The sequence below is a fragment of the Chaetura pelagica genome, unplaced genomic scaffold (genome assembly GCF_000747805.2).
Source record: "Chaetura pelagica isolate M959 unplaced genomic scaffold, ChaPel_1.0 scaffold307, whole genome shotgun sequence".
NCBI classification, from domain to species: domain Eukaryota; kingdom Metazoa; phylum Chordata; class Aves; order Apodiformes; family Apodidae; genus Chaetura; species Chaetura pelagica.
In genome coordinates, this window is record NW_009953940.1 from 787,399 (window position 1) to 812,724 (window position 25,326).

General features: G+C 49.6%; 2 protein-coding genes across 2 annotated transcripts in view; one reads left to right on the forward strand and one right to left on the reverse strand.

Annotated features, from left to right (window-relative positions):
- NRBP1 (nuclear receptor binding protein 1) overlaps window positions 1-3,879 on the reverse strand; it is a 40,887-nt gene extending 37,008 nt beyond the window's left edge. Inside the window, exon 1 of the mRNA XM_010001765.1 lies at window positions 3,825-3,879. Within this exon, the coding sequence (XP_010000067.1) occupies window positions 3,825-3,879 (55 nt within the window). The remainder of the gene's footprint in view (window positions 1-3,824) is intronic.
- Window positions 3,880-4,028: 149 nt separating this feature from the next.
- PPM1G (protein phosphatase, Mg2+/Mn2+ dependent, 1G) lies at window positions 4,029-21,828 on the forward strand. The gene is made up of 10 exons (XM_010001752.1): window positions 4,029-4,034; window positions 4,136-4,205; window positions 15,706-15,791; window positions 16,059-16,191; window positions 17,473-17,942; window positions 18,376-18,513; window positions 19,296-19,530; window positions 20,090-20,219; window positions 20,503-20,605; window positions 21,134-21,828. Exons 1-10 carry the CDS (start codon window positions 4,029-4,031, stop codon window positions 21,332-21,334), a joined length of 1,572 nt encoding a protein of 523 aa, XP_010000054.1. The 3' UTR covers window positions 21,335-21,828.
- The last annotated feature ends 3,498 nt before the right edge of the window (window positions 21,829-25,326 follow it).

A 25,326-nucleotide genomic window follows, 5' to 3' on the forward strand; every position in this document is an offset into this window, starting at 1 on the left:
GATGGGGCTTGTCCCTGCAGCCCCGGCTCGGGGGTGCCCCGCCCGTCCGAACTGCCCGGGAAATCCTGCTGGGGAGCGAGGGAATTGGGTTAAAAAGTGGCGGAGAGGAGGGTGTGGGGCTGGGGCTGAAGCACTGGGTGAAAGAGAATGAAAACCCCTTGGCAAGATTCCTGCCCTTCTTCCCGTGCAGGAACGGGGTGTCGATCTCTTTCTCCCTGTTCCGTTTTTTGTTTGTTTTCTAGGCATTTCTTGCAGGCATTCTCACTGCTGCTTTCAGTCTCCTGTAGCCAGCCCTGGCTTTCCCCTCCTGTCAGCCAGGCTGGTTACGGGGTAACCAAATGATCACAAGATCAATAACTGGTTGCCAGAGCCAGGTGTGTGTCCCACGCCTCCCGGGGCAGGAACCACTTCATGAAGCTGCTGCTCTTGTCAGGACAGTGTCGAGCTGCTAGGGCTGCTCCTCTGCCTTGCCAGCAGTTACTTGTTCTTTGAGTTAATAACCTCTGTGAGTAACAGTTATGTGCTGGTTTATTTTCCTTCCCAGGACATGGACTAAATTAGGGAAGGATTAATACTGGTCCCTGCAGCACCCCCAGGGTGCATAAACCTATGGATGTGTTAACACAGCCACCTTGTTAGTAGCCCTTTGGCTAGTTAGGAGAGGGTGTCCCATTCAGACTTAGAGATGGGGTTTTTTTTGCAGATTTGGGTTCATGAGCCAGGCTCTCAGATCCTTTGCCGCTGCTGAGACATTATGGTGGTCTTCATGGTGACAAGACAGCACCCAGGTGCTTCATCCAGGCATCAGTGCTTTGTGAGACCTTGGGCTCTGGTTTCCAGGGTAGGAGAAGCAGGAGAATTGGTGCATGTGCTCAGCTGACTGTGACTGACAGTGTCTCAGCTGGTCCAAGCTGCTGACCTCAGGAGGGTGAGGGGGTGGCAGGGGATGTGCTGTCTGATCCCTGCAGGGCCATCGGCTCTGTGTGAGGGGCCTGGAGGTGTTTGAAGGAGAAGCAGGGAGAGCAGACTCGCCCTCTTTGTTTGCTGGTAGGCTGAAGTAGCCCTCACACAGGTGGGACATGGGCTTGTGGTTTCACTTATTTGAAGTTGTTCTTGCTGCTGTTGACCTTTTCAGAAGCTGGAGGAGGCCCAGAGCCTGCAGCTGTGCTCCCTGCACTCGCCAACATCTCTGGCTTATCTCCCCGCTGGCAGAAGGACACTGGTGTGGACACGGCTGAGCTGTGTTATCACAAGGAATGAGGAGACAAGCAGGAGTGCTTGTGTGACAAGCTGAACTTCCTGCACATTCCCTCTAAGTCCATGGTGGGAGAGAAACATGTCCTGTTTCACACAGCTGAGCAGAATTGGACAGTTCTGTTGTGTTTTCCTGCATTCCAGTGCTGTGTGTTCCTCTCTCTGCATTGCCTGGTGTTTTTTCCTTTTCATATTTAATTGTTTTTTTGCTCTTCTCTAAGGCTTGTGGAAAGTTCTGATCAAATGTTTATACTTAAGGCTTTAGTTAAGTTAGTGAAGGTGGTCAGGCTGTGTACAAGTGGTAGGACACAGGAAATTTTAGGTAGCAGAGATATGTTTAGAGGGATTGTCTGTTGCCTTTAACTTATGTTCCAGGAGCCCCCAAGTTAGGCAGGTGTGCAGGGCTCTGAAGAAACACTATAACAAAAACCCTTGCTTAGTCCAGAGAGTTTATTGTTTGGTTAAGGAAATGTTTTGGGCAGATGAGGGACCGAAAGGATAAGGATACAAAAAAAAAAAAGTGTGTTAAGTACTATGAACAAATAAGAAAAGGAAGAAGGTAAAGATGGCTTTATGGGACAGGAAGGAGTGCTCTGGGGTGCAGAGTGGTGCTGGAGGCACTGTGGAGGTGGTTGCATGGGGCCTCTCTGAACTTTTTGGTGCTGTTCTCACCATATCTCCATGGTGAGACACCGACAACCCCTGTGTACAGCTTTGTTTCACTTCTGGGATCAGAAAAAAAAGTCTTTCTGAACTGCTCTTGGTGTTGGAACCCACCAAGTGGGTGACAAGTCGTGGTGGACGCTCTGCAAAGGGAGGAGAGGCTGTTCCTGCTGCCGGTGTGGGGTTTCCTCCCCAGCAGCATTTGCATTACTTGCTCTAATTAAGCTGCTGTTTAATCACCTGGGACTTACCCCAGTTACTTTGTTGTGGCTTTGCTGTCTCGCTGCCTCTGTAAATGGTCTGAAACATGAGCATAAAAATGCTGGTTCTTTGCTTTTTCTTGCATTTGTTCACTATTTCCAGTGACTTCTGGTTAAATTTCCTACATTCTAATTCAGAGTAATTTTTTTCATTTCAAAACTAAGATTGTAATTTCTCGTTCAGATATTGTTTTAATTCCAGTACCAGGAGTTTCATTGCACTCCCTGGTACTTAAACCCAGACCTTCTCTTCGTCTGTTTTCCTTAGCACTGGATAGCAGGGGCCGGAGAATGGAGTTCTAAGACTCTGGGACTTTGGAGGGTAAAGAGCTTTGATCCAAGGAATCCTACTATAAAAAAGCAGAAGAGCTCAACAGTTGCTTGGTTGTGCAGCCAAGTGTAGAAATGTACCATGTCTATAGAAATGTTGGGTTAATGTTGGCAATGTGGACACATCCAAAGATGTCCACACATTAGAGCCAACCTTCTTGGAGTAAGCACAGTGTTTAGAGGCAACTGTAGCACATTTAACTTTATGGTCATCTTTAAGGTGATGAACTTGAACCATAGCAAAGAGACGAGATCATGTTGTTTAAAATGCCACATGGTTGTTCTTGAGCAGAAGCAGGTGGGGTGCAGTCAGGGCATGAGTTGGTATGTTGGAGCGTGGACTTTAAGGAATGTTAGAAGATTAGTTGGGTGGGGGCGTTAAGGTAACAATCCAGCCCATCTGTCAGTTCCAGGCTTTGCACTGGAATAGCCAAGCTCAGTTTGCTTACCCATAAGGGGTCAGATCTGGGGTGCCTTCTTCAAAGTCCACTGTTCCTGTGAGACCTTGCGGAGAGAGAGGCTGCTGCATGCGCATAGCTTATGTGTTGTTGATCTTCATAGTTTTGGAGCATACATGGGAAACACTGAACATGGTTTGATATTTCAGCCCAAAACACCCCTGGGATACACCTTCCCTCTGGTTTGCCCGTGGAGGTTCTCAGGGTCCCTTGACAGCTGCCAGAACCAAGATGTGTGTCTGCCCTGGAGAAGTGGTACCTGGGTCTGTCCTTTGGTTTTTGTGCTGTTAGTTGACTGGTCCTTGGTTTCAGTGTTCAAATGACACGTGGGAGAGACCAGGCTCTCTGCCTGGCTTGTCAGGCCGGCCCACATGGCACAAAGAGCAGGAAGGAGCCTTTGTCACAAGAGAAGGTTTTCCAGCCCAGTTGTTTAGTCTCACAAGACATGATGATCCTTCTCTTGTGAGGCTGCCTTGTGTTGGGCTGCTGGGGTGGACAGTGGTTGCTTGTGACTTTATGCACCAGGACAAGCAAAGGCAAAGCCTGCAATTGGTGGAAGCCATGAGGTCTGGAAGGTACTGGACCTTCTGGCTTCACCAGAGTGGCTTTTTGGGTTGCATGGCTCTTGTTTGGGGAAGAGAGCACCAGGGGGAATGACTGAACTCCACAGGTGACCTTAGCCAGCTACGTTTGTCTGGGGCAGGGGGGAAGTTGCTGCTGTGTCCCAGTGTCACTTGTGTTTCTGTGGTGACATTCAGCTCAACAGCGCCCAGCCCAGGCCCAGCTGAGGTGGTGGAGCACAGCTTGCTGCCTTCTGTTCCTCAGGGGCCATGAGCTGCTACAGTAACACAGGTCTTACAGTGAGCAGAGGGGTTTGATTTGGGCTTGAACTCAGCCATATCTAGAGCTGTCATAGTGAGGGTCTGCAGGGGTTTCTAGTGCTATCACCTGGTGACAAGGCTGGGTCACTGCTCCAGCACACCGTAACACTAATGACCCACAGCCTCTCCTTGAGATGAGTGCTTGAGAATATCAGGAGAGTTTCTTACTGCTTGAGCTCTCCATGCAGGTTTGAGAACCCCTGTGTTAATGCTCGTTGCCTCCCTGCCCCTCTCTTCTATTTCTGTGGGCTCTGGTACAATCCAGACCTTCTCTCTCTCTCTCTTTCAGGATGCACACAACTGCATACCCGAGCTGGACAGTGAGACAGCCATGTTCTCTGTCTACGATGGACATGGAGGTAACTTCACCTGCCCTTCCTTCCAGAGTCCCTTGGGGTGGCCCTCCCAGGCTGCTCAGCAGCCACTGGGGCAAGGATCTGTCTATCATCAGAGACCCTCCTGCTTCTTGGGAAGCATTTTTTGATGCTTTTATTGACTAAGGTCCTGAAAATGTCTTATGGTCTCTAGAAGGAACATCATGGGTTGTTACAAAACTGAAATGGGATTTTTGTTCCATCTTCTAATGCTTTTAAGAATGGTTATTGTCTTGGTGGATAATCTAGGATGCTCACAGAAGAGTTGTGGGAAGAAAAAATATATGAGATTGGACCAAAGATCCATTCCATGGCATTCCTTCCCAGCTCCCATTCCCCATGGAAAGGCTCCCAGAGCTAGAGACTACAGCCATTTGATCTTACAGATATACTTGAGTCATCCTGATGAACTCTTCATGAACTTCTCTAACTGCATTTCAAACCAGGTTTAAGTGTCTGGTGATTATGTGCGTAGGATGTTTTGTATAGAACCTTATGATTTGAAAAAAGACTTTGTTCTGAATCTGCTGCCTGATCATTTCACTGCAACATTCCCAACACTTGAGGAACTAGTCAGTAGTCACTCCATTAGCACTTTCCACTTCAATAACTTTGGATTCCATGTTCTTTCTTCCAATCAGAAGAGCCCTAGACTTGACATACAGCCAAGCCTGTGCCATGGAGCACCAGCAGCACCCAGTGTCTGGCCCTGAGGTCTCCTGGCACATGCTGGTCACACCGATGCTCTTAAACTGCCTCAGTGTTGAGTGTCATGTGGCTGCATCCAGGCTGGTCCCTCATTCCCACCAGGTACTGAACCCTGTCCAGAAGGGACACCCAGATTGCACCATGGAGCATTCTGGTCACTTCTAACATAGGTGACGATGGTCCTGGGCCATGGAACTCTTTTGGCTACAGCTGTTGGACGTAGCCAAGGATTCCAAACGTTATGTTGGCCCACAGGTCTAATTATATTTGTCTGGGGTTTTTTTGTTGGGTTGTGGGTTTTTTTGACATAGTCTGGCTCTGCAACATGCTCAGTTACACTGAGTAGAGCAGCCCATAGCTTTCAGGTTACAGATAGACCATGGATTTATTGTGATGTGTGTTCAGCTTTGCTCAGTTCCTTCCCTAGCAATTCCTGACAAGGTGTTGGCTGGGTTGATACAAATAACCTGTCAGCTGACATTCTTGGAACTGTGACCCCAGTTCCCTCCAGCTCTTTCCAAAATGTTATAGATGGTTTTGAGTCTATCTTATGGGTACATGGAGGTCAGTTGTCTTTTCTTTTTCATGTTCTTGTCTTTGTCAGCTAGGAATTTCATCTGCCAATATGTAAAAGTGCAAGATCTTGTTGTCAATTTTTGCAAATTATTTTAGTTTTTATCATTCTGAGTGATCTATCACTTGTTACTGACCTCTTTTCCAGATTATTTATTTAGCTGTTGAACAACATAAGTCTTCAAGGAGCTCTCCCAGGGGCCATCCTCCGTTTTGAAAACTGATTTGAAAATCTATATGAGTAGACCAACTAAACCACCTGTTTGCTCCTTCTCATTGACTCCTTGAAAGAACATTGACCACTTTGTGAAATCTCTGCTGTATATTCAACCCCTGCCCATCCTGCCATTTGTATCAATGTATCTGCTAATTCTGTTTCTTGCAATTGCTACCACTTGCTGTGCTCACGTACCAGGTCTACTGGTCTGTGTGTTGTGAACTCAGTTTCCACCGATCTCTGAGACTTTTTAATCTATTTATTTTTTTACATGGTATGTATGCTTTTTGTTTCTCTGGTACTGGAGCAGATGCAAGTGGAAGGTTACCTACCACAGTTGATAATCTCTCACTTCCCTTTAGAACTGAGTTATCTGCTTCTGCCAGTTTGTAAAAAAGAGTTTAAGGCCATTTTTTTTGCAATAGTCCTTATTTGAAAGGTCAGCCTGAGTAGGTAGCAGACTAGTAGCTCTTCTCAGTCTGAAGCATCTAGACTGAATGTTTTGAAATTATTTTCCTCCTGAACTTCATCTTAGCATGTGCAGAGACACGGGTGGAGCAGCTGTTGGTACCCTGAAGATTGTATTTGAGAACATTGGGATGATGGGTTGGTTCTGAAAGGCTGAGAAGGACTAAGGATGTAGGGATTTAACAACTATTCAATTTCACATTATTTCTTGCAGAAATTCTGAAACCATTTGTAAGCATCTAGCAGATATGAAGATAAGTAGCATCTGGCAAAAGCTGGTCAGGAATGAACCAATACCCAAGCAATCTTTTCTTCTTGAAGATCAGTGTGTTCATTCCTCAGTTAACGGGAAGGTCTGTTTCATGTGTTGGGTTTTAGAAAGACTTCGGACACTCTTAGGACATCCCTGTTAGTGTCAGACATGAAGTGTTGTGTGGTTTTTTTCTTTAACTACAGTAGGATATATTCTGGATAGGCATTATGGAAAGGCATTAATCAGAGTGGCAAAGCACTGCCATGGTTTTTTAACTTGTGTTTCGGATTTCCAGTGATTGAATCTGTACAGCTCTTCCTAGGCAAACGTTACCAGGAAGGACACGGATATAGTTGAACCTGACTCTGAAGATCAACATTTGCCCATCCCTACTTTTATATGATTTCTTGCTGCATTAGTTCTTTAGTTTCAAACAATTCCTCAGGTCTGTCACATGTAAAAGAAGGTTTTGGGGTGGGAACCTCTCTAAGCTTTGTTACCTGCCAGTGCAAGAAAATGAATTTACCTTTTCTTTTATACCTTGCTTAACTGTCAGCCTTAAACCCTCCAGTAAGCTTCCAGCTGCAGGTGTATTGGGAAGAGGTTTTATTATTGTGTTCCTTGAAAAAGGGTGGTTTGGGTTGGTTTTTTGATATTTAGCTTTCCATTTCACTCCTCAGTTTTTGTCTTACGTTTTCCTCCTGTGGACAAGACTTTCAATTTGTGAAAGCTGCTGCTGGTTTTTCTATTCTAGTAGCCTTCCCCAGTTGCCTTTTTACTTGCCTTGCCCCCCAAGTCTTGGAGAAGGATACAGGGGTGCTCTGCACCTCCAGTGTGGGATCTCACTTTTACCATCGACACACGTTTTACCCTTTTTAGCTGTTTCTTTTCATTTCCTTTTAATACGTGTCTTCATTTACACATAACTCCCCCTTTTCAGAGTCACCATCATCATAGTGAGATTTTTTTTTTTTTTGCTCCCAGCAGGATGTTTAATTGATAACAACAAACCCTGTTGTAGTTTTGTTCTAGTTTGCATGCAGAGCAATGGATCCCCCTTGCCCTGTTCTTGGTCATCTTGCCTTCTTACCTGCCCTAGCTTTCTGCCTCCCTGTCACTGTTTCAGGGTGGGAACTAATGCTCTGGTCTTTAAATGTTTTTTCCTGTTTTGGCACAGTATTTCAATTTGCAGGGATTCTGGGATAATTTTTGCTAGTTAGTTTATTTGTTATTTGACTCTAAGCTTGCTTTATTTTATATTCAAATGATGTATGTGTGTCTAAATACAGACCACATCTTGGAGTGGGATCTTCTTTAAGCCTTGTGAAGATGAGGCAGGATGGGTTTGTGCACGGACATGCACAGAAAAAGATCTGATCTAGGAACCTGCATCTCTGGAGGCCTTTTTCTTGCCTAGGTTTCTGCCCCGAGGCTGCCGCCCGCTCTTGTCTTTACACGTCCCCTTCAAACCTGTGCTGCTGGGAATAGAGCAATCCTACTGCAGTGAGGTTCCAGCTGTGTCCCAGGTACTCTAGGAGCCAGCCTTGCCTGCAATGCCAAGATAAATTGTCTTGGTTCCAGGTTTCATCTGAGTGTGACTCCTGCCGTTAGCGCCAAATCGGGTGTAGTTGCTGGCAGCAGCATCGAGCTGTGCAAAAAGAGAACTCAACTTTCCCAGCTGTGCTTTCATTTTTCTGCGTGGCCTGTCAGACCATCTGAAAACTGCAAATGCAAAAGCAGCCTCTTCTTAACATTCTGTAGGAACATACAAGCATTCACTCTGGACAGTCCTCCAGGTAGTTACTTTTTCACTGAATTCACTGCTACATGTTACCTGTTTTACTTGAGCCTCCCAAAGACCTTCTGCTACTGCAGCTGTGTGGCATTAAGCAGGAGGCCTTGGCATTATTTACCTGGATGCTGCTCCTCTAGAAAACTTGAAAGAAGTGATTCATGGAGACTTTGAGAGTTTTATGATGGGTTTCACCCTGGAGATGTGGACGATGTGCTCCTGGGTTCATTGTTGATTATGTATGGTGGTTATATGTGAGTAATTGTATTCTTTAAGGTCCTATCATAGAATCACAGACTGGTTTGGGTTGGAAGGGATCTTAAAGATCATCTAATGCCCCCCCCTGCCACCAGACCAGGTTGCTCCAAGCCCCATCCATCCTGGCCTTGGACACTTGTAGGGATGGGACAGCCACAGCTGCTGCTCTGGGCAACCTGGGCCAGTGTCTCACCACCCTCTTAGAATTAGAATTTCTTCCTAATGTCTAGGCTAAATTTGCCATCTTACAGTTTAAAGCCGTTCCCCGTTATCCCATCACTCTCTGCCCTTGTCAAAAGTCCCTCCCCAGCTTTCCTGGAGCCCTTTCAGGTCCTAGAAGGTGCTCTAAAGTTGCTTCAGAGCCTTCTCTTCTCCAGGTTGAACAACTCCAACTCTCAGCCTGTCACTGGAGCAGAGCTGCTCCATCCCTCACATCACCTCCATGTCCTCCCCTGAACTCATCTTGCCCACCTTGGTGAGCCTGTGGGGCAGTTCCTCACACTCACCTTGCTGTGCTCTACTCTTGCAGTCATCCTTCTCTTGCTTGAGGAAAATTAGTTATTTTCTGTGTGTTTGCATCTTTGGAAAATTCAATCCATTTTACTGCTTTGCAGGTCAGTTCTGTGCTTCAAAGAGCTTATCCCAACTTTTACCTTTCTGCAGGAAATGTCTCAAGTGCTTGTTACATTTGAGGGCAAGCAGGACTGTCTGCTGTAGATCAGCTTAGGAAGCTGTTCAGCCCTGAGCACTTAATTCATTGCTGGCAAATTATTTTGAGGCTTTTAGTCACTCCTGGTGCCCAGGTGAACATGAGTGGTTTTGGGAATATTTTATCCTGCTGGATTGTCTGTTGCTTCTCTATAGAGCCACAATAAGAGGGTAACTCTGTTATCAATAGCACAGTAACTGCAGATGTGAGGGAAACCTTAATTTTGAGACAACACTGTAGTGGGTGAGGCACCATGGAAGAAAGGCAGCAGATGGCTGAGAAAGAAGTGGAGATGTCTTCTGCTTGGAGAACTTAGTGGCCTGTCCCAGGAGTCACTGCTACTCAGTTGCAGAGATAACTTTTCTCCTTCCTGATTCTATGCCACAGGATGGGGCTGAGCCCTCTGATCCCAAGTGAAACTGGCAGGAAACGTGAAACTTGGCAAAGAGGTGTCTAAATCAGCTATTGTAATTAGTGGCTTTTCAGTCCTGCTGTGATGCCCCCACCCTGGGCCCAAGTTTTCAGAAGGAGGATGCTTGAGATGTAATGAAGACAAGACCTTGATAACATGTGGTGGCTGGTTGGATTTTGGCATAAGCATAATCTAGGCCCAGTGTTCCACGGTGGACTGAAAGGAGCCATTACCACCCAGCAGGTTGCAAGGCTGGTTGCACTGGGCAGAACAGCTCCTGGGCCACTGCAGAGCCCCCTCCACCCATGGGTCAGGACCTGGAGTCCTGCAGAGCTTCTCCATTGCCCTCTGACAGAGGCTTTGCTAGTGAGAAAAGCCGGGTGGGTTCCTTCCTGCGACAGGTTCAGAAGCACTGAGACAGGATATTTTAGTCCATCTGTCTGTATGGAGGGGATAATTCCTTAAGCCAGTTCAGTGTCTGGCCACTGTGGCAGGAACGTGCTTTCTGGCACTGCCTCAGCTGAGAAACACTCTGATCTCCTTGGGGCTCCTGTGCCAGCAGCTGGGGCTGTGCTGTGCCCAGAGCTGCTTCCTGCCCCCCTGAGGGACATGCACCCCTTATACACAAGGGCTCGTTTTAGTGGATCAGCTTCCACAGCAGAGGACTCCAAAGAAGAATCTTGTTTTTCTAGATGTTTTGGTTAAAACACTGTAAGTGAGCACCTTTGTGTCCTTTGAGCAAGGAAGACAGGCTCCACCACGACCAGCTCTGCTCACAGAGGGTATGAACTGCAGCCAATGGAGAGAGAAGTCAAGAAGACTGACAAACAGGTCCTGTGTGCAGCTTCATCAGTTTGCAGCAGAAATGTCTCTTCTGACATCTGTGCTGGAGCTGCACAGGGAGCAGCAAAGGTCTCTTGTCGTCTGTGGCACCTACCAGTTCTCTGAACCTTTGGAGTAGCCACATCTGGGCCTGTCAGAGGTGCCCTGATCACTGTTTAAGGCATCCCTGTTTCAGAGAAATGGCTGGTTTAACTGCCAGAGCTGTTTGTAATGGGGCTGGCTTCCTGCTCCTGTGGGGACAGAGCAAGACCTTCCCCTGTCACCTTGCTTTGCAGGGTGCTGCCAGGCTTATGGAGCATCTTCCCACAGGTTGTGCTCCAGCTCCTGTCCTGCCTGCTCCCAGGGACCTGCTGGGGCCAGGGCTGCCAAGATGCTGGGGACTTCCTCCTATCAGGGTACTGGTGATTGTGAAGAACATCCCTTGTCCTGTGGCAGAGAGGTGGCAACAGTGTGTCATCTTTTCCACCTGCTGGTGATCAGTTGTCCACACTGGAGCTAGTGGCCCCAGCTGCACAGAGCTGCCACCTGCTGTGCAGAGGCACTGGGCAGGGGACAGGCCCATCAGTCACTCTCTTCCTCCCTGGTCCCAGCAGGTCACCGTGGCCACTGCTTCTCTACCAGGACAGTTGCCTCGTACCAGCCATGCAGGCTCCAGCCCTCTCCCCCCACTCCCGTGCGGCATTTGGAGGGGACCACTGCAGATGCCTGTGATGAGCTGCAGGGCACAGCATGGCTGGCACATGCGACCCACCTGTGGCTCTGTCATACACAATCGGTTTGGCTGGAAAGGACCTTGAAGATTATCAAGTCCAACTGTTACTCCAGGACTGCCAAGGTCACCACTAAACCATGTCCCTCAGCACCACATCTACATGGCTTTTCAATCCCTCCAGGGCTGGTCACTCAGTGGATGATGCACTTGGTGCCCCAGAGTGTCACCAAGAGCTGAGAAGGAAATGTCAGCACTGTTACTGCTGCAGACTAGGCAGGCAGGAGCAATGGCAGGTTGGAAGAGAAACTGGAGATGACAGCTATGAAACCAGCTGCGATGGCTGATGGCTGTGTCAGCAGCCCACCAGGCCTGTTCCCTCTCCTGTAGTTCCTGATTTGGGGTGAGATTTTCTTGCAGTTTCCTGAAGTTTCTCCTGCCCCAGGTCCCTGCAGCAAAGTGCCTCAGCTGCCTTTGGGTGCATGCAAGGATGTGTTTCTGCCAGTGTTCCTGTGAGTTCAGGGTACTAGATGGTAAAGAGGCTCTAGATAGTTGGTCAACATTCAAGGACCACTTCTCCCAAGCTCAGGATCAGAGCATCCCAATGGGTAGGAAATCAAGTAAGGGAGCCAGGAGACCCACGTGGTTAAACAAGGAACTGCTGGGCAAACTCAAGTGGAAAAAGATAATCTGTGGATCATGGAAGGAGGGGCTGGCAGTTGTCAGAGGATGCAGGGAGGCAATTAGGAAAACTAAGGCCTCCTTGGAACTAAACCTTGCTAGTGAGGTCAAAGACAATAGAAAGGGCTTCTTCAAATACATTGCAGATAGATCTAACAGTAGAGGCAATATAAGCCCACTACTGAGTGAGGTGGGTGCCCTGGTGACAGAGGATATGAAGAAGGCAGAGGTACTGAATGCCTTCTTTCCCTCTGTCTTTACTGCTGCAGACTCTCCCCAGAAGCCCCAGATCCCTTAAGCCCCAGAAGAAGTCAGGATGAAGGAGGAGTTTGCTTTGGTAGATGAGGATTGGGTTAGGGATCAGTTAAGCAATCTGGACATCCGTAAATCAATGGGTCCAGATGGAATACACCTGTGTGTGCTGAGGGAGCTGGCAGAGGTCACTGCTAGGCTGCTCTCCATCATCTTTGGTAAGTCCTGGGCAACAGGAGAGGTGCCTGAGGACTGGAGGAAAGCAAATGTCACTCCAGTCTACAAGAAGGGCAAGAAAGAGGACCTTGGTAACTGTAGATCGGTCAGCCTTACCTCCATCCCTGGAAAGGTGATGGAACAACTTGTTCTTGGCACTATCTCTAGGCATATCAGGGATGAGGGGGTCATTAAAAGCAGTCAACATGGTTTTACCAAGTGGAAATCATGTCTGACCAACCATACAGCCTTCTATGAGGAAGTAACTAGGTGGATAGATGATGGTAGAGCAGTAGATCTGGTTTATCTTGATTTCAGTAAAGCTTTTGAGACTGTCTCTCACAGCATCCTTGTAGATAAACTGAGGAAGTATGGGCTTGATGATCCAGGTAGTGAGGTGGATCATGAACTGGTTGAAAGGAAGAAGTCAGAGAGTTGTGGTCAATGGCATAGAATCTAGTTGGAAGTCTGTCACTAGTGGAGTGTAGGAGAAAGGGACCTGGGGGTCCTGGTGGACAGGAGGATGACCATGAGCCAGCAATGTGCCCTTGTAGCCAAGGAGGCCAATGGCATCCTGGGGTGTATTAGAAAGGGTGTGGTTAGTAGGTCAAGGGATGTTCTCTTCCTCCTCTATTCTGCCTTGCTGAGTTCACTTCTGGAATATTGTGTCCAGTTCTGGGCCCCTCAGTTCAAGAAGGACAGGGAACTGCTTGAAAGAGTCCAGCACAGAGCCACAAAGATGATGAAGGGAGTGGAACATCTCCCTTATGAGGAAAGGCTGAGGGAGCTGGGTCTCTTTAGCTTGGAGAAGAGGAGACTGAGGGGTGACCTCATCAATGTTTACAAATATGTCAAGGGCAAGTGTCAGGAGGATGGACCCAGGCTTTTTTCAGTGATGTCCAGTGATAGGACAAAGGGCAATGGGTGCAAAATGGAACATAGGAGGTTCCATGTAAACATCAGAAAAAACTACTTTACTGTGAGAGTGACAGAGCACTGGAACAGGCTACCCAGAGAGGTTGTGGAGTCTCCTTCCCTGGAGACATTCAAAACCTGCCTGGACAAGTTCCTGTGTGATGTGCTCTAGGTGATCCTGCTCTGGCATGGGGGTTGGACTAGGTGATTTTTTGAGGTCCCTTCCAACCCCTAAGATTCTGTGATTCTGAGTTCTTCAGGGTTGCTGGTTTACGGCCTGCTCACTCACACACTGTACATACAGGGGCACACGTACTCCTGGCCTGTTGTTCCAGGACCATCCCATTGAGTGTTGGGATCTGCTGGACAGATTTCTGCTGTGGTCTAGACCTTTTCCTTGGTGGCCCTGCCTCTCTGAGCAGCCCCTGCCCCCTACCCCAGCTCCTCAAGCCATCTGGAACACCAATGGCTGTCATCATGCACACTCTCTCCCTGTATAATTCATCATATAAATTTAGGTTTATTTTGGCTCTTTGATAAAGATGTTACAGCATCATCTGAAGACAATCCTTCAGGACTGCACATAAACACACCTTCCATGTGAATCTTTGTTTAGTTCCATTCTACCCTGATGAGTAGTTGGCAATTCTCTAGTCTGCAGGTGCTGTCTTGGAAGGTTCGCTTCTGAAGCAAAATGCTGTCTTATATATACATACATGTATGTGTAAGTTGTATACCTTATGCAACCTGTTCCATAGTTTTATTAGACAAAATTATATTATCTTTAAGAGCAGTTGTTGAGGTGAATTGGCAAAATCTGCTTCCATAAGCCCATGTCGCTGGACATGAATAGTCAGTGCTTTCATTTCATTTCTTGTCAGGGCTGGCAAGGCTTTTGGTTTCTGCCACTTTTCTGTGATTGTCACATCACCTTGGTATTCCCTTTGAAGTTCTCACTAAAATGCTGGGGTCACTTCTGTTTCTCTCTTAGATCACTTTTTTTTGTGTGATTTTTTTTTCCCCTCCCACTCTGTTTTTGAGGGCACAGCCAGAGCAGAGCTTGGTCCCTTTGTTGTCCAGAGCCACAGCTCTACTTTAACAATAGCTATTTTGCAAGGTGTCTGTCCTCTGTCAATGGCCCCTTGAGTCTTCCTCTGCAAGCACATTAGAAAACTGTCCTGTCTTTTCCTGTCTTTTCCTGTCTTTTCCTGTCTTTTCCTGTCTTTTCCTGTCTTTTCCTGTCTTTTCCTGTCTTTTCCTGTCTTTTCCTGTCTTTTCCTGTCTTTTCCTGTCTTTTCCTGTCTTTTCCTGTCTTTTCCTGTCTTTTCCTGTCTTTTCCTGTCTTTTCCTGTCTTTTCCTGTCTTTTCCTGTCTTTTCCTGTCTTTTCCTGTCTTTTCCTCTGCCCCTCTATTTTCTTTTCCCTCCTGTCCCTCTTTTCCCTCTCTCTTTCTCTTGCCTCACCACCCTTCTGCCTCCCACTCAGTTCCCTCTGCCTCTCCCTTAGCTCTCTCCACCCTTCTCCTGCTTTCCCCTCTCCTGTTTCTAGCTCTGATTTTTCTTCCTCATGACCTGTGAGCCAGGCTCCTGTGCCCTGCCTTGTTCATTTCACCTTTCCTCTGAAAATTACTACATTAGTCTCTTGCAACAGTTGCACTGTTCTCCCTGCCCCTCCCTTGGCAGGATGAACCACAAACGTTCACAGCCCCTCACTGTTTAATCTTCCTCTCCTGATAGCACCTTCATAATCACAAAAATTGTCTCGTGTGCTCTGTTATATACTTGACAGTGTTAATCACTGAGGTGCTGGGGTGATTCCAGCTTTGAAAGCTCTTCCAGCTGCTGCAGGAATGGGTGCTTGGTTGCTGCTGTTAACTGTCAACCTGAGTTACCCCCTGTGCTCCTGGCAACCAGGTGTTCTGGTCACTCTCCACTCAGGCCATGCAGACACAAGCCTTCCCCTACGAGGATGACTGCTCTCTTCAATAGGACCCTCATCTTCCTCAAAGGCTTGTCTCAAAGCTGCAGTATCCTATTTTTGGTAGTCTGGAACACCCACTAGAACACATGATGCTTTTTGTGCTGCTCATCAGGTGTCAGTAATGCTCTGAGAAGGGACCAAAAGCTGCCCTTTTCCCCTGCTTGGTAATGAAACCTGTGCTTACATGTGAAAATAGAACATCCTCGGTAGGATGGGCCCAAAAAGTTGGCCTAAGTGCCAAAGTGGACCTAAGCTCCCTTCAAGAAGCTTATAGCGTTGGTGGAACCTGAAGGGTACAAGGTCATGGAGGTTTGTGAGGGTCTTCACAAACCCTGCTCTTCTGCTGACATGGATGTGATCCACATCACAGCAGTGACTGCTCAGTGTCTGAGTCAGTTCTGGGTTGTGTCCAAAGATTTGCCTCAGGGGTTCAGTTGCTCAAGAGTGAGCTTTGCTTCTGGGAGGACCAGCATCTTTATGTGATTTCTGCTCTCTTTCAGGAGAAGAAGTTGCCCTGTACTGTGCCAAGTATCTTCCTGAGATAATTAAAGACCAGAAGGCCTACAAGGAAGGCAAACTGCAAAAGGTAAGAATCTAGCTCTGCCCTGAAGCAAGTAAGCACAATGCAGAGGAAAGCCCTTGGTTACATACCCAATTCTTATGTGAAGGACTCTGGATTTCCCGGGTGGAGCAAGGGGGTTGGATCAGTTGGACCCCAGAGGCCCCTGCCAGCCTCAGCTGTTCTGTGGTCCCCTATGGTGTGTGTTCTGGGAGAGACTTGGTTGCACACTGTGACACACAGGCATCCTCTAAGTGGAAGTGGGCACACTCTTATGTCTGTGTTCATACATAGGCCCTGGAAGATGCTTTCTTAGCCATAGATGCCAAGCTCACAACTGAGGAGGTGATTAAAGAGCTCTCTCAGATGGCTGGACGGCCCCAAGATGATGAAGATGAGAAGGAGAAAGTTGCTGATGAAGATGATGGTAAGTCAGCTGCCACTGAATAGACAAGGTTGCAGCTGCATGCCAGGGGCTGGGAGAAGTTGGGCCAAGTCTCCTTCAGCAGGTTTTCTGTCCAAATTTCTCAGTTAAAGTTCAGCTGGAGTTGAACTGCAACCCCTCTGTTGATTACTTTGGGCTGGTGCCAGGGGAATTCTGATTGCTTGGTAACCTAATGCCATGAATAGCAAACGAGCCTGTTACAGTTTTCATGGGGTTCCCCCATGGGATGCAGGGTTCTGAGCTGTGTCAGAAGCCTCTGAGCTGGGAGGTGGGCTGGGTGGTGAGGTCACACAGCGTGCTATCCAGAGCTGAGGTCTGCCAGGTTGGTGGCAACACAGCTGCCAATGGCAGCAAAGCAGAGTCTGGTCTCTTCAGCAGTTCTGTGTCACACAAAGCACATGTGCTTTTCCACCAACAAGTAGTTGCCAGGCTATGAAGCCAGCTAGAATTCCTGTGCTCCTTTTGGCTGAATATCTTGTGATCAGCCTTGAAGAAGATGTAAAGCAATACTGTCACCTTGGGCATTGTGTGTTGGTCTGAAAATGTTGGATTTGTTGGCCTTCATTCACCAACTGACAGGGACAAAGTGGGTTTGTGTTTCGTTGGTTGGGTTTTTCTTATTTTTATGCTGTACTCTCAGGAATATTTTGGGATATGGGCATTTCTTTTCCTTTTGGGATTAACTAGCAAGGAAAATCATAGCCAAGGGAAATGTCAGTAGGGAAACAGGTGGTCATTGGCTCAATGTTTAGGGAAAGTCACCACTTGGGAGACAGCACACTCACTGCCCAAAGCTGTCCTGATCCCTCTAAGTGTCTGGCTTACAGCTGGCTGGGATCCCTGTGGTGCTGTAACAAACCCTCTTGCTCCTGTTCGCAGTGTTAGGACAGACCTGCCCATGGAGGTGGGTCTGTCTGCTTCCCACCCCGTGCTCATGGGATGTGAGGCTCCCTGCCCCCGACCCCTGCAGCCCATTCACACTTTGTGCTGCCCACAGGTCAGCGAGCTGCCACCAGCAGCCAGAGGCAGATCACAGGCTCTGGCTGGGGCTGGAGAACCTCCCCTGCCACTGGCATGTTTTTGGTCTGCAGCGCCAAAGGTTGCAGGGCAGTGGGGCCCACCAGTGTCTGTGCCCACTGGAGATCAGCCTGGGGAACCCAGCTGGATGGCAGCTTCCAGCTGAACCCAGCCTGAGCTGCCTGGTGATGTGTCCTGATTTCTGACATTCTTTGTCCTCACCTCCCTCCCCCTTTCCATTTTTAGTGGATAATGAGGAAGCTGCTCTTCTGCACGAAGAAGCCACAATGACCATTGAGGAGCTTCTCACACGTTATGGACAAAACTGCACCAAGAACCTCAAAAACAAGTCTTTAGCTCCAGCTGGGGAGAACGCTGCGGAGGGGACAGGCAAGCAGCATGATGGGGAGTCAAATATGAATGGAGAGGCTGACCCAGGGGAGCTTACCGACCACAAGGAGAGGAAGAATGGGAAGCCAGATGAAGAAATCACGGGTATTTCCTCCACCTCAGACAAAGCCAGCGCTGGAGGCAACAGCCCTGCTCTGCAGAAGCCTGAACTAGGCAAAGGTGACGAGGCCGTCACCTCTTCTACTGGGGAGGCCGGGCCCTCCTGCTCCTCCACGGGAAAGCCCCAGCGCACAACCAAATCCAAATTTTTTGAGGACAGTGAGGATGAGTCAGATGAGGTTGAGGAAGAGGAGGAAGACAGTGAGGTAGGAAACAGTGCTGGGACAGAGTGGCCTTCTGGCTGGGCAGAATGCTTTGCTTATTGTGGTACTTGAGCTACGAGCCTCTGGCTCATCCTAGGTGTGTCCTAGGAGTAGGTTTTCCAGGCGGATACTTTGAGACCATTTTATGGGAGTGTTGGGGATTGTTCAGATGACCTTGAAGGAAACACAACCTGATCTGTGCAGCAGCCATAGTCAGCAGCCCTTGATCCTGCTGCAGGCACCATCCCTCCATTCACAGTGGCAGCTGGAACTGGCTGCTCCAATTGTAGACACCAGGTGTGGGGAAAACATATCAGGTCATCTCACTCTTCTGGGGGGAACTTGTCACGTGTCCCCAAGATGGAGGGACCAGCTGTCTGGGGAGGGCACTGTGGGTGTCGTGTGTGACTCTGGTGGTATCTCTCATTTGATGTAGGAATGTAGTGAAGATGAGGATGGTTACAGTAGCGAAGAGGCAGAGAATGAAGATGATGAAGATGACACTGAAGAAGCAGAGGAGGATGAGGATGAAGAGGAGGAGATGTTGTTACCAGGCATGGAGGGGAAAGAGGAGGTGCACACCCTGTTCTTGTGTTATGCAGCATAGTCTGGAGCCAAGGGTGCTGGGGGGGACCTCAGCAAGGAGTTTTTTCTGTTTGGATGGGGGTGAAGTGCCCCTTATGTTCTTCTGAGGCTGAACACAGCTGCTGACAGCCTGACTGTATGGAAAAGGCTAAGGGATGGGGCACAGATCTGGGCAGCAGGTTGAGATGGGAAGCAGCTGACCCCACTGCTGGGTTTGCTGTGCTTAGATACTGCGGTGGGGTGGAAGGAAAGGGCAGGACAGGAGCAGGACTGCTCTGCTGGCACTGCTGCTGCTGGGCAGAACTTTGCTCTTAGCTAGGCCAAGGCTGTGGCTGCTCATCCCCTCTCAGTGCAGGCATACGGGCCATGGAGCCTGAGGGTGTCTGCAGCTTCCAAGGTGCCAACCTTGGGTCTTTGGAGGGATGTCCTGGCTTGCAGTGAGTCTTCTGCCAGAGCTGGACTGGGGCTGGGATCAGATTGTTAGAGCTGAGGGTGCAGCAGGACACATTGAACACTGGAGAACCCTGAACCCCTGGTGCTTTGAGGGGCTGGAGGTGTTGCTCATGGCCTCTCACTGAACACACATGCTGTGTTTCATGCTTCCCGCAGGCTTTTCTCCGTTGTTTCATGTGCTTGTGGGAAGAAGGGGCGAGATGCAGCACCTTGGGGGGTGGGACTCTGCTGGGCCTGTGCTGCCTGATGCTGCTTCCCTCATTGACCTGATGCAGAGCAAGAGAAAGGAGCCTCAACAGACCTGTTTGTTCCCTGCAGCCTGGCTCTGACAGCGGGACAACCGCGGTCGTGGCGCTCATCCGGGGCAGGCAGCTGATCGTGGCCAACGCCGGCGACTCCCGCTGCGTGGTCTCCGAAGGGGGCAAAGCTGTTGACATGTCCTACGACCACAAGCCAGAGGATGAGGTGGAGCTGGCCAGAATAAAGAATGCTGGTGGCAAAGTCACCATGGATGGGAGAGTCAATGGTGGCCTCAACCTCTCCAGGGCAATTGGTGAGTGAGATGGGGTGAACGCTCGCGTGTCAGGGCTCCCCTGACAATCGTCCCATTGTGAGTAACCTGGCACTGGGCCCATTCTAGCAACTGGAAGTGTTCAAGGCCAGGTTGGATGGGGCTTGGAGCAACCTGGTCTAGTGGGAGGTGTTCCCTATAGCAGGTGGTTGGAACTGGATGATCTTTAGAGTCTCTCCAACCAAAACCAGTCCATGATTCTGTGATCACAGCAAAAGCAAGTTGGAGCTGCAAGTCCTGTTCTAAGGCATGGGGTGGCTCAGGCTCTGAGTGGTAGTGCCAGGTGCCACGTGCTGTTGCCTGGTTTTGTCCCAGGAACTGGGTAAGTGGCACATGGTTTGGGGTAAAGAGACATTGGACACCCCTTTCTCATGGCTTGGTCCATCAAAGCTGCCACCTTGGATTTCTCTGGTGCACCCACAGCCTGGTCTTTGCTGGGTGTGAGAGCACCAGCTCCAGTTCTGCTGGGGTTGGTTGCCCTTTGGTGGGGCAGTATTGCCAGGGCCCAACCACAGCAGAGACTGATCCATCCCCACTACAGGTGACCACTTCTACAAGCGGAATAAGAACCTGCCACCAGAAGAACAGATGATTTCTGCCTTGCCTGACATCAAAGTCCTGACAATAAATGACGACCACGACTTCATGGTCATTGCCTGTGATGGAATCTGGTGAGTAGCGAGGGAGCAGTTGTGGCCCTTGGGCATCGCTATTCCGTTCTTTCTCTGGAGCTGAGCATCAGGAAGGCCCAAGAGCCCTGAGTGTTAACCAGCCCTTTTTCCCCCATGGCCTCAGGGAGTGAAGTTAGGCCCCTGGGGAGTTGTTCTCAGCTGGAGGGATGTCAGTGTGCTGAGCTCTGAGCCCACCCCATTCCCTGCTGCACACAGCCTTGTTCTCATCAGCTCCTGTGACTGCTACCTCCACTTGTCCTACTGACCTCTCCTCTCTCTGCAGGAATGTGATGAGCAGTCAGGAAGTGGTGGATTTCATCCAATCCAAGATCACCCAAAAGGATGAGAATGGAGTCCTGAGGCCGCTCTCCTCCATTGTAGAAGAGGTAAGTCCAGAGCTTCCCCACCTGTCCCCAGGTGGTGTTTCTGCACCTCAGTGTGGTGCCTGACCTTTCCTTCCCTCCCCACCTGGTTGGTTCAGCACTGAGAGATCTGGCAGCCCATGAGCTGCAACACTGAAACAGGAGCAGAGACCCCTCAGAGTTGGGACCCAGTTCCTTTGGCACCCTGACCAGTTTCTGACCTCCAGGTTGCTGTCAAGCCAATAGAGTTTCTGTCCTCTTTCAGGGAACCAGGGCTGCTGAGGCTTTCGGTCCCTGTCCCTTCTCTTGTTGGGAACAGCATCTGAGCCCAGCCTGCAGCACTCTGGCCTGGCAGCCCCTGAGCCTCTGCCAATTAGAATCACAGAATTCCAGACCAGTTAGGGTTGGAGGGACACCTCCCACTTGACCATGTTGATCCAAGTCCCATCCAACCTGGCCTTCAACACTTCCAATTGCTGGAATGGGCCCCGTGTGAGGTTCCTCACAGCACTGTGCCCATGCTCACTGCTAACCCGTCCTGTCCCTCCTCAGCTGCTGGATCAGTGTTTGGCTCCAGACACCTCAGGGGATGGCACGGGCTGCGACAACATGACCTGCATCATCATCAGCTTCAAACCCCGCAACACACACCCCCCTGCTGACAGTGGGAAGCGGAAGCTGGAGGATGTGGCAGCAGCAGCAGCACCAGCGGAGGAGAACGGCGGGGACAGCAAGAAGGCCAAGCTGGAGTAGTGGCCTCGCGCCGGGACTGTGCTGTGCGCACACCAGACTCTCGTTTCTTAAACATGCTGAACTCAAGACTCCAAAGTCTTGTCCTTTTTTTAGCCTTAGCAGAGGCCTTGTTTGTCCGTGTCCTGGGCCGGGGGGTGGGGGGCGGGTCTGGTTAGCGAGGGCATGTCACACTCTTCATCCATAACCATTCCAAAGGGAGCCGAGGGCAGAGCTGCGCCAGCCACCGCGGGCAGCCTGCAAGCAGAGCTCTGCCCTTGGAGGAAGGATGTCCCCCCATTGTCTCCATGTGGTTGTTGCCATTCCTGTGCCTGTGAATTTCTGTTCGGAGGGAAGAACTTTTTCACTGTTGAGGTTTTTTTAATCTGCACCCAATTATTTAAGGCCCTTTCTGGTTTTATTTGTGAAACAATCTGGCTGTGGTGGTGCTGCCACACCTCATTCTGTTGTACACTTTCAATCAATACTTTTTTCAAACTAAAAGCCCAGAAAACATAGCCATGCTTTTGGTCCTTGGTTCTTTCCTGGAGGTGGGAGGTGAGGAAGGTGGGATGGGGAGGAGAATGTCTGTCACTGGTATCTTGGCACGTGGGGGATTGTCTGCAGCTCACAAGAAGCAGCAGGCTCCTGCCATGTGGCTGCAGGGCACTAGTCCCTGTGGCAGTGCTGGGCCTCTCTCTTACCCTGAGGTGGCTCAGCTGGGGACAGGCTGTGACACACAGACCAGAAGACAAGTCTCTGGAGACACTTTGTGTCTGCTGAAGGCACAAGTACCTGTCACCCTCTTGAGCTAACTTGCCCACAGCAAGCTGCACCCTGTCTAGCCATGTGCTCTTTGAGGTGTCACAAGTTGGTGTAAAGCTTGTAGTTCATCAGGTCAAGGGAGAGGATTCTCCCACTTGGCTCTGCTGTGGTGAGACCCCTCTGCAGTGCTGGGTCCAGCTCTGGGGTCCCCAGCACAAGAAAGACACAAAGCAGTTGGAGTGAGTTCAGAGGAGGCCATGGAGATGATCCAAGGGCTGGAGCAGCTCTGCTGTGAAGACAGGCTAAGAGACTTGCGGTTGTTCAGCCTGGAGAAGAGAAGGCTCTGGGGAGACCTTAGAGCACTTTCTAGGACCTGAAAGGGCTCCAGGAAAGCTGGGGAGGGATTTTGACAAGGGCAGGGAGTGACAGGACAAGGGGGAACAGTTTCAAGCTGCAATAGGAGAGATTGAGAGGAGATCTGAGGAAGAAATTCTTTGCTGTGGGGGTGGTGAGACCCTGGCCCAGGTTGCCCAGAGCAGCTGTGGCTGCCCCATCCCTGGCAGTGTTGAAGGGCAGGTTGGATGGGGCTTGGAGCAACCTGGTCTGGTGGGAGGTGTCCCTGCTTATGGCAGAGGGGTTGGGACTGGATGATCTTTAAGGTCCCTTCCAGCTCAAACCAGTTGGGATTCTATGCTTGCACAACATCAGTCAGTATTGCAGGAGTGAAGTCCCTGGGCTATAAACCATTGATGGAGATACCAGGTGCTGCTCCCTGCTGCTGTCCCCTTCCCCCCGGTGTGGTGTGGGAGCACAGGGAAGCACAGGGGAGGTTTGCAGGCCAGGTCACCTGGCACAACTTGCTCCAGTTCTGGGGTTCCTGTGTCACGGGAGGGTCCTTGGCAATCCCTTTCACTGCAAGCCTCCACTCCTGAAGAATAAGGTCCTCCTTCCTGGTCCTGGCCTATAGTCCCCACTTCGGCACTTCAGTCAGCCCATGCCTCACCAGCCTGGGTGGGTGCATCCCATGTAATCTTGGAGCCCCTTCCTTGCTGACCCTGAGCTTAAGACCCTCTGCCTAGTGGCTCTCCGGTGATAATGTGTCCATACCTGAACTGTTTTGATCCCTGTATTGTCCTGGCCTTTCCTCAAAAGGGAGATGTTCCACTCCATTAATCATCTCTGTGGCTCTGCACCAAGCAGTTCCATGTCCTTCTTGGACTGCGGGGCCCAGAACTGGACACAATACTCCAGATGTGGCCTCACCAAGGCAGAATAGAGAGGGAGGAGAACCTATCTTGGCCTACTAACCACACCCTTTCCACATCCCAGGATGCCATTGGCCTTCTTGGCAGATTCCCTTGGGTTCTAGCCGGTCCTCAGAGATTAGAGGGGCTAGGAATGGCTGGACTCAGCTCTTAATAGATATGCCAGTTACTCCTGTGACTACAGGTCCAACACCAGCTGCAAGAACAACTGAGTTGGTCCAGTTGCTCTCACAAGACACCATCAGATGCATAAATAGCAGAGTTTATTTCATTTGCAGATTATTCAAGATTGCCAGTGATAAATGCACTGGGCTGCAGAGTCCGTCTCTATCTCTAAAACACGATTGTGATCACAGTCAGAGTCTCCCAGGGAAAGCACTTGTCGTGGCCAAGGCCACAGATCTTACCAAAAGGTGTCCACTCCTGGGGAGGGTGAGCAGGACAAACCTGTTGAACTGTTCTGATGACTTGGTCTTGAATTCTTGTCCCACAGATTAGGAACGAAATAGGGATGATATTTATACCTTGTTCACTGCTACTGAGCAAAGTGTGGGGGTGGAACTGTAGTCAAAGCACTGCTCCTTGTGCTCAGCTTTTAGCAGTGGCACGAAACATTTATGACTTCCTTGTTGCCTTCTGCAAGCAGTAGATAACTGCTGTGATAAGTGTGAGAATGGGATAAGCAGCCTTCACTGCATTCCATGTTCTTCCTCCATACCATGAGAACACAGACCACTAGATCTTCACCCAGCCTTCGTGTCTATCCTAGTCAACAGATGTTTCTCAGGGGTGTTGAGCTTTGCAGTTTTTAAGTGTTTTGTGCTTCCAGCGAGCAAGTATAGGGAAAAGAGCCAGGGAAGAAAACAGGTGTGGATCCAACAAAGGCAAATGACATCCTGGCCTGTGTCAGCACCAGTGTGGCCAGCAGGACCAGAGCAGGAATCATCCCCCTGTGGTCAGCACTGGTGAGGCCATAGCTCAAATCCTGGGGTCAGTCTGGAGTCCTCACAACAAGAGGGACGTTGAGGAGCTGGAGCTTGTCCAGAGAAGGTTAATGGAGCTGGGGAAGGAACTGGAGCAAAAGTCTGATGAGGAGCAGCTGAGGGAACTGGAGGTGTTCAGCCTGGAGAAAAGGAGGCTGAGGGGAGACCTTATTGCTCTCTACAACTGCCTGAAAGGAGGTTGGAGCCAGGGGAGTCGGTCTCTTCTCCCAGGGACCAAGCACCAGAACAAGAGGAAAGGGCCTCAAGTTGTGCCAGGAGAGTTTTAGATTGGCTATCGGGAACAATTTCTTCATGGAAAAAGGTTGTCAGGCCCTGGTACAGGCTGTCCAGGAGGGATTTAAAAGCTGTGTAGCTGTGGTGCTGAGGTACATGGCTAAGTGGTGGCCTTGGCAGGGCTGGGTTAATGGTTGGACTTGGTGACCTTAAGGGTCTTTTCCAGCTACTGATATTGTAAAATTCAGTCATGGAAAGAACCCTCTAACACTTGCCTTCAAGTTTCAGAGGACAGGCATCATTTATTACAGCTCTGGATGCACGGAGGCTTGTTCCTCCTAACGTGCATGTCCTAAGTCACAACAAGCAAAGCTGACATTGTTCAGCAGTGCACGTGTGCCTTAGACTTCCCAGAATGACTATACATATTTATTTTATTTCTGGGAATTAATTTTAATATTTGCATCCTAATTAAGCATACTCTTTGAGCCTTTGAGGGTCTTTAGGAGTCTTCAAGGGTCACTCTGGTGTGTCCTTTGGTTGAACTTTCTTTTTGAGCACATGCAGTGTGGACTAAACCTTCTTACCGGCTTTTTCCTCCCTGTGGTTATTCAGTCTTGGCCACGGTGTCTGCTTGCTCACCCGTGAGACCGCAAAGCTGAAACAAGAGCCCAGCACGTCAGTATAACTGTGCAAGGCACAGGGGAGCGCTTCTCTCACCGCTCGTTCTCACAGGCCCCAGCTCGCAGGCACCGCTGCGACGTTCCCC

Coding starts and splice junctions, on each gene's coding strand:
- PPM1G (XM_010001752.1), top strand. Junction 18,514..19,295: donor GCATGGAGGGGAAAGAGGAG/GTGCACACCCTG, acceptor TGTTCCCTGCAG/CCTGGCTCTGACAGCGGGAC. Junction 20,220..20,502: donor ATTGCCTGTGATGGAATCTG/GTGAGTAGCGAG, acceptor CTCTCTCTGCAG/GAATGTGATGAGCAGTCAGG.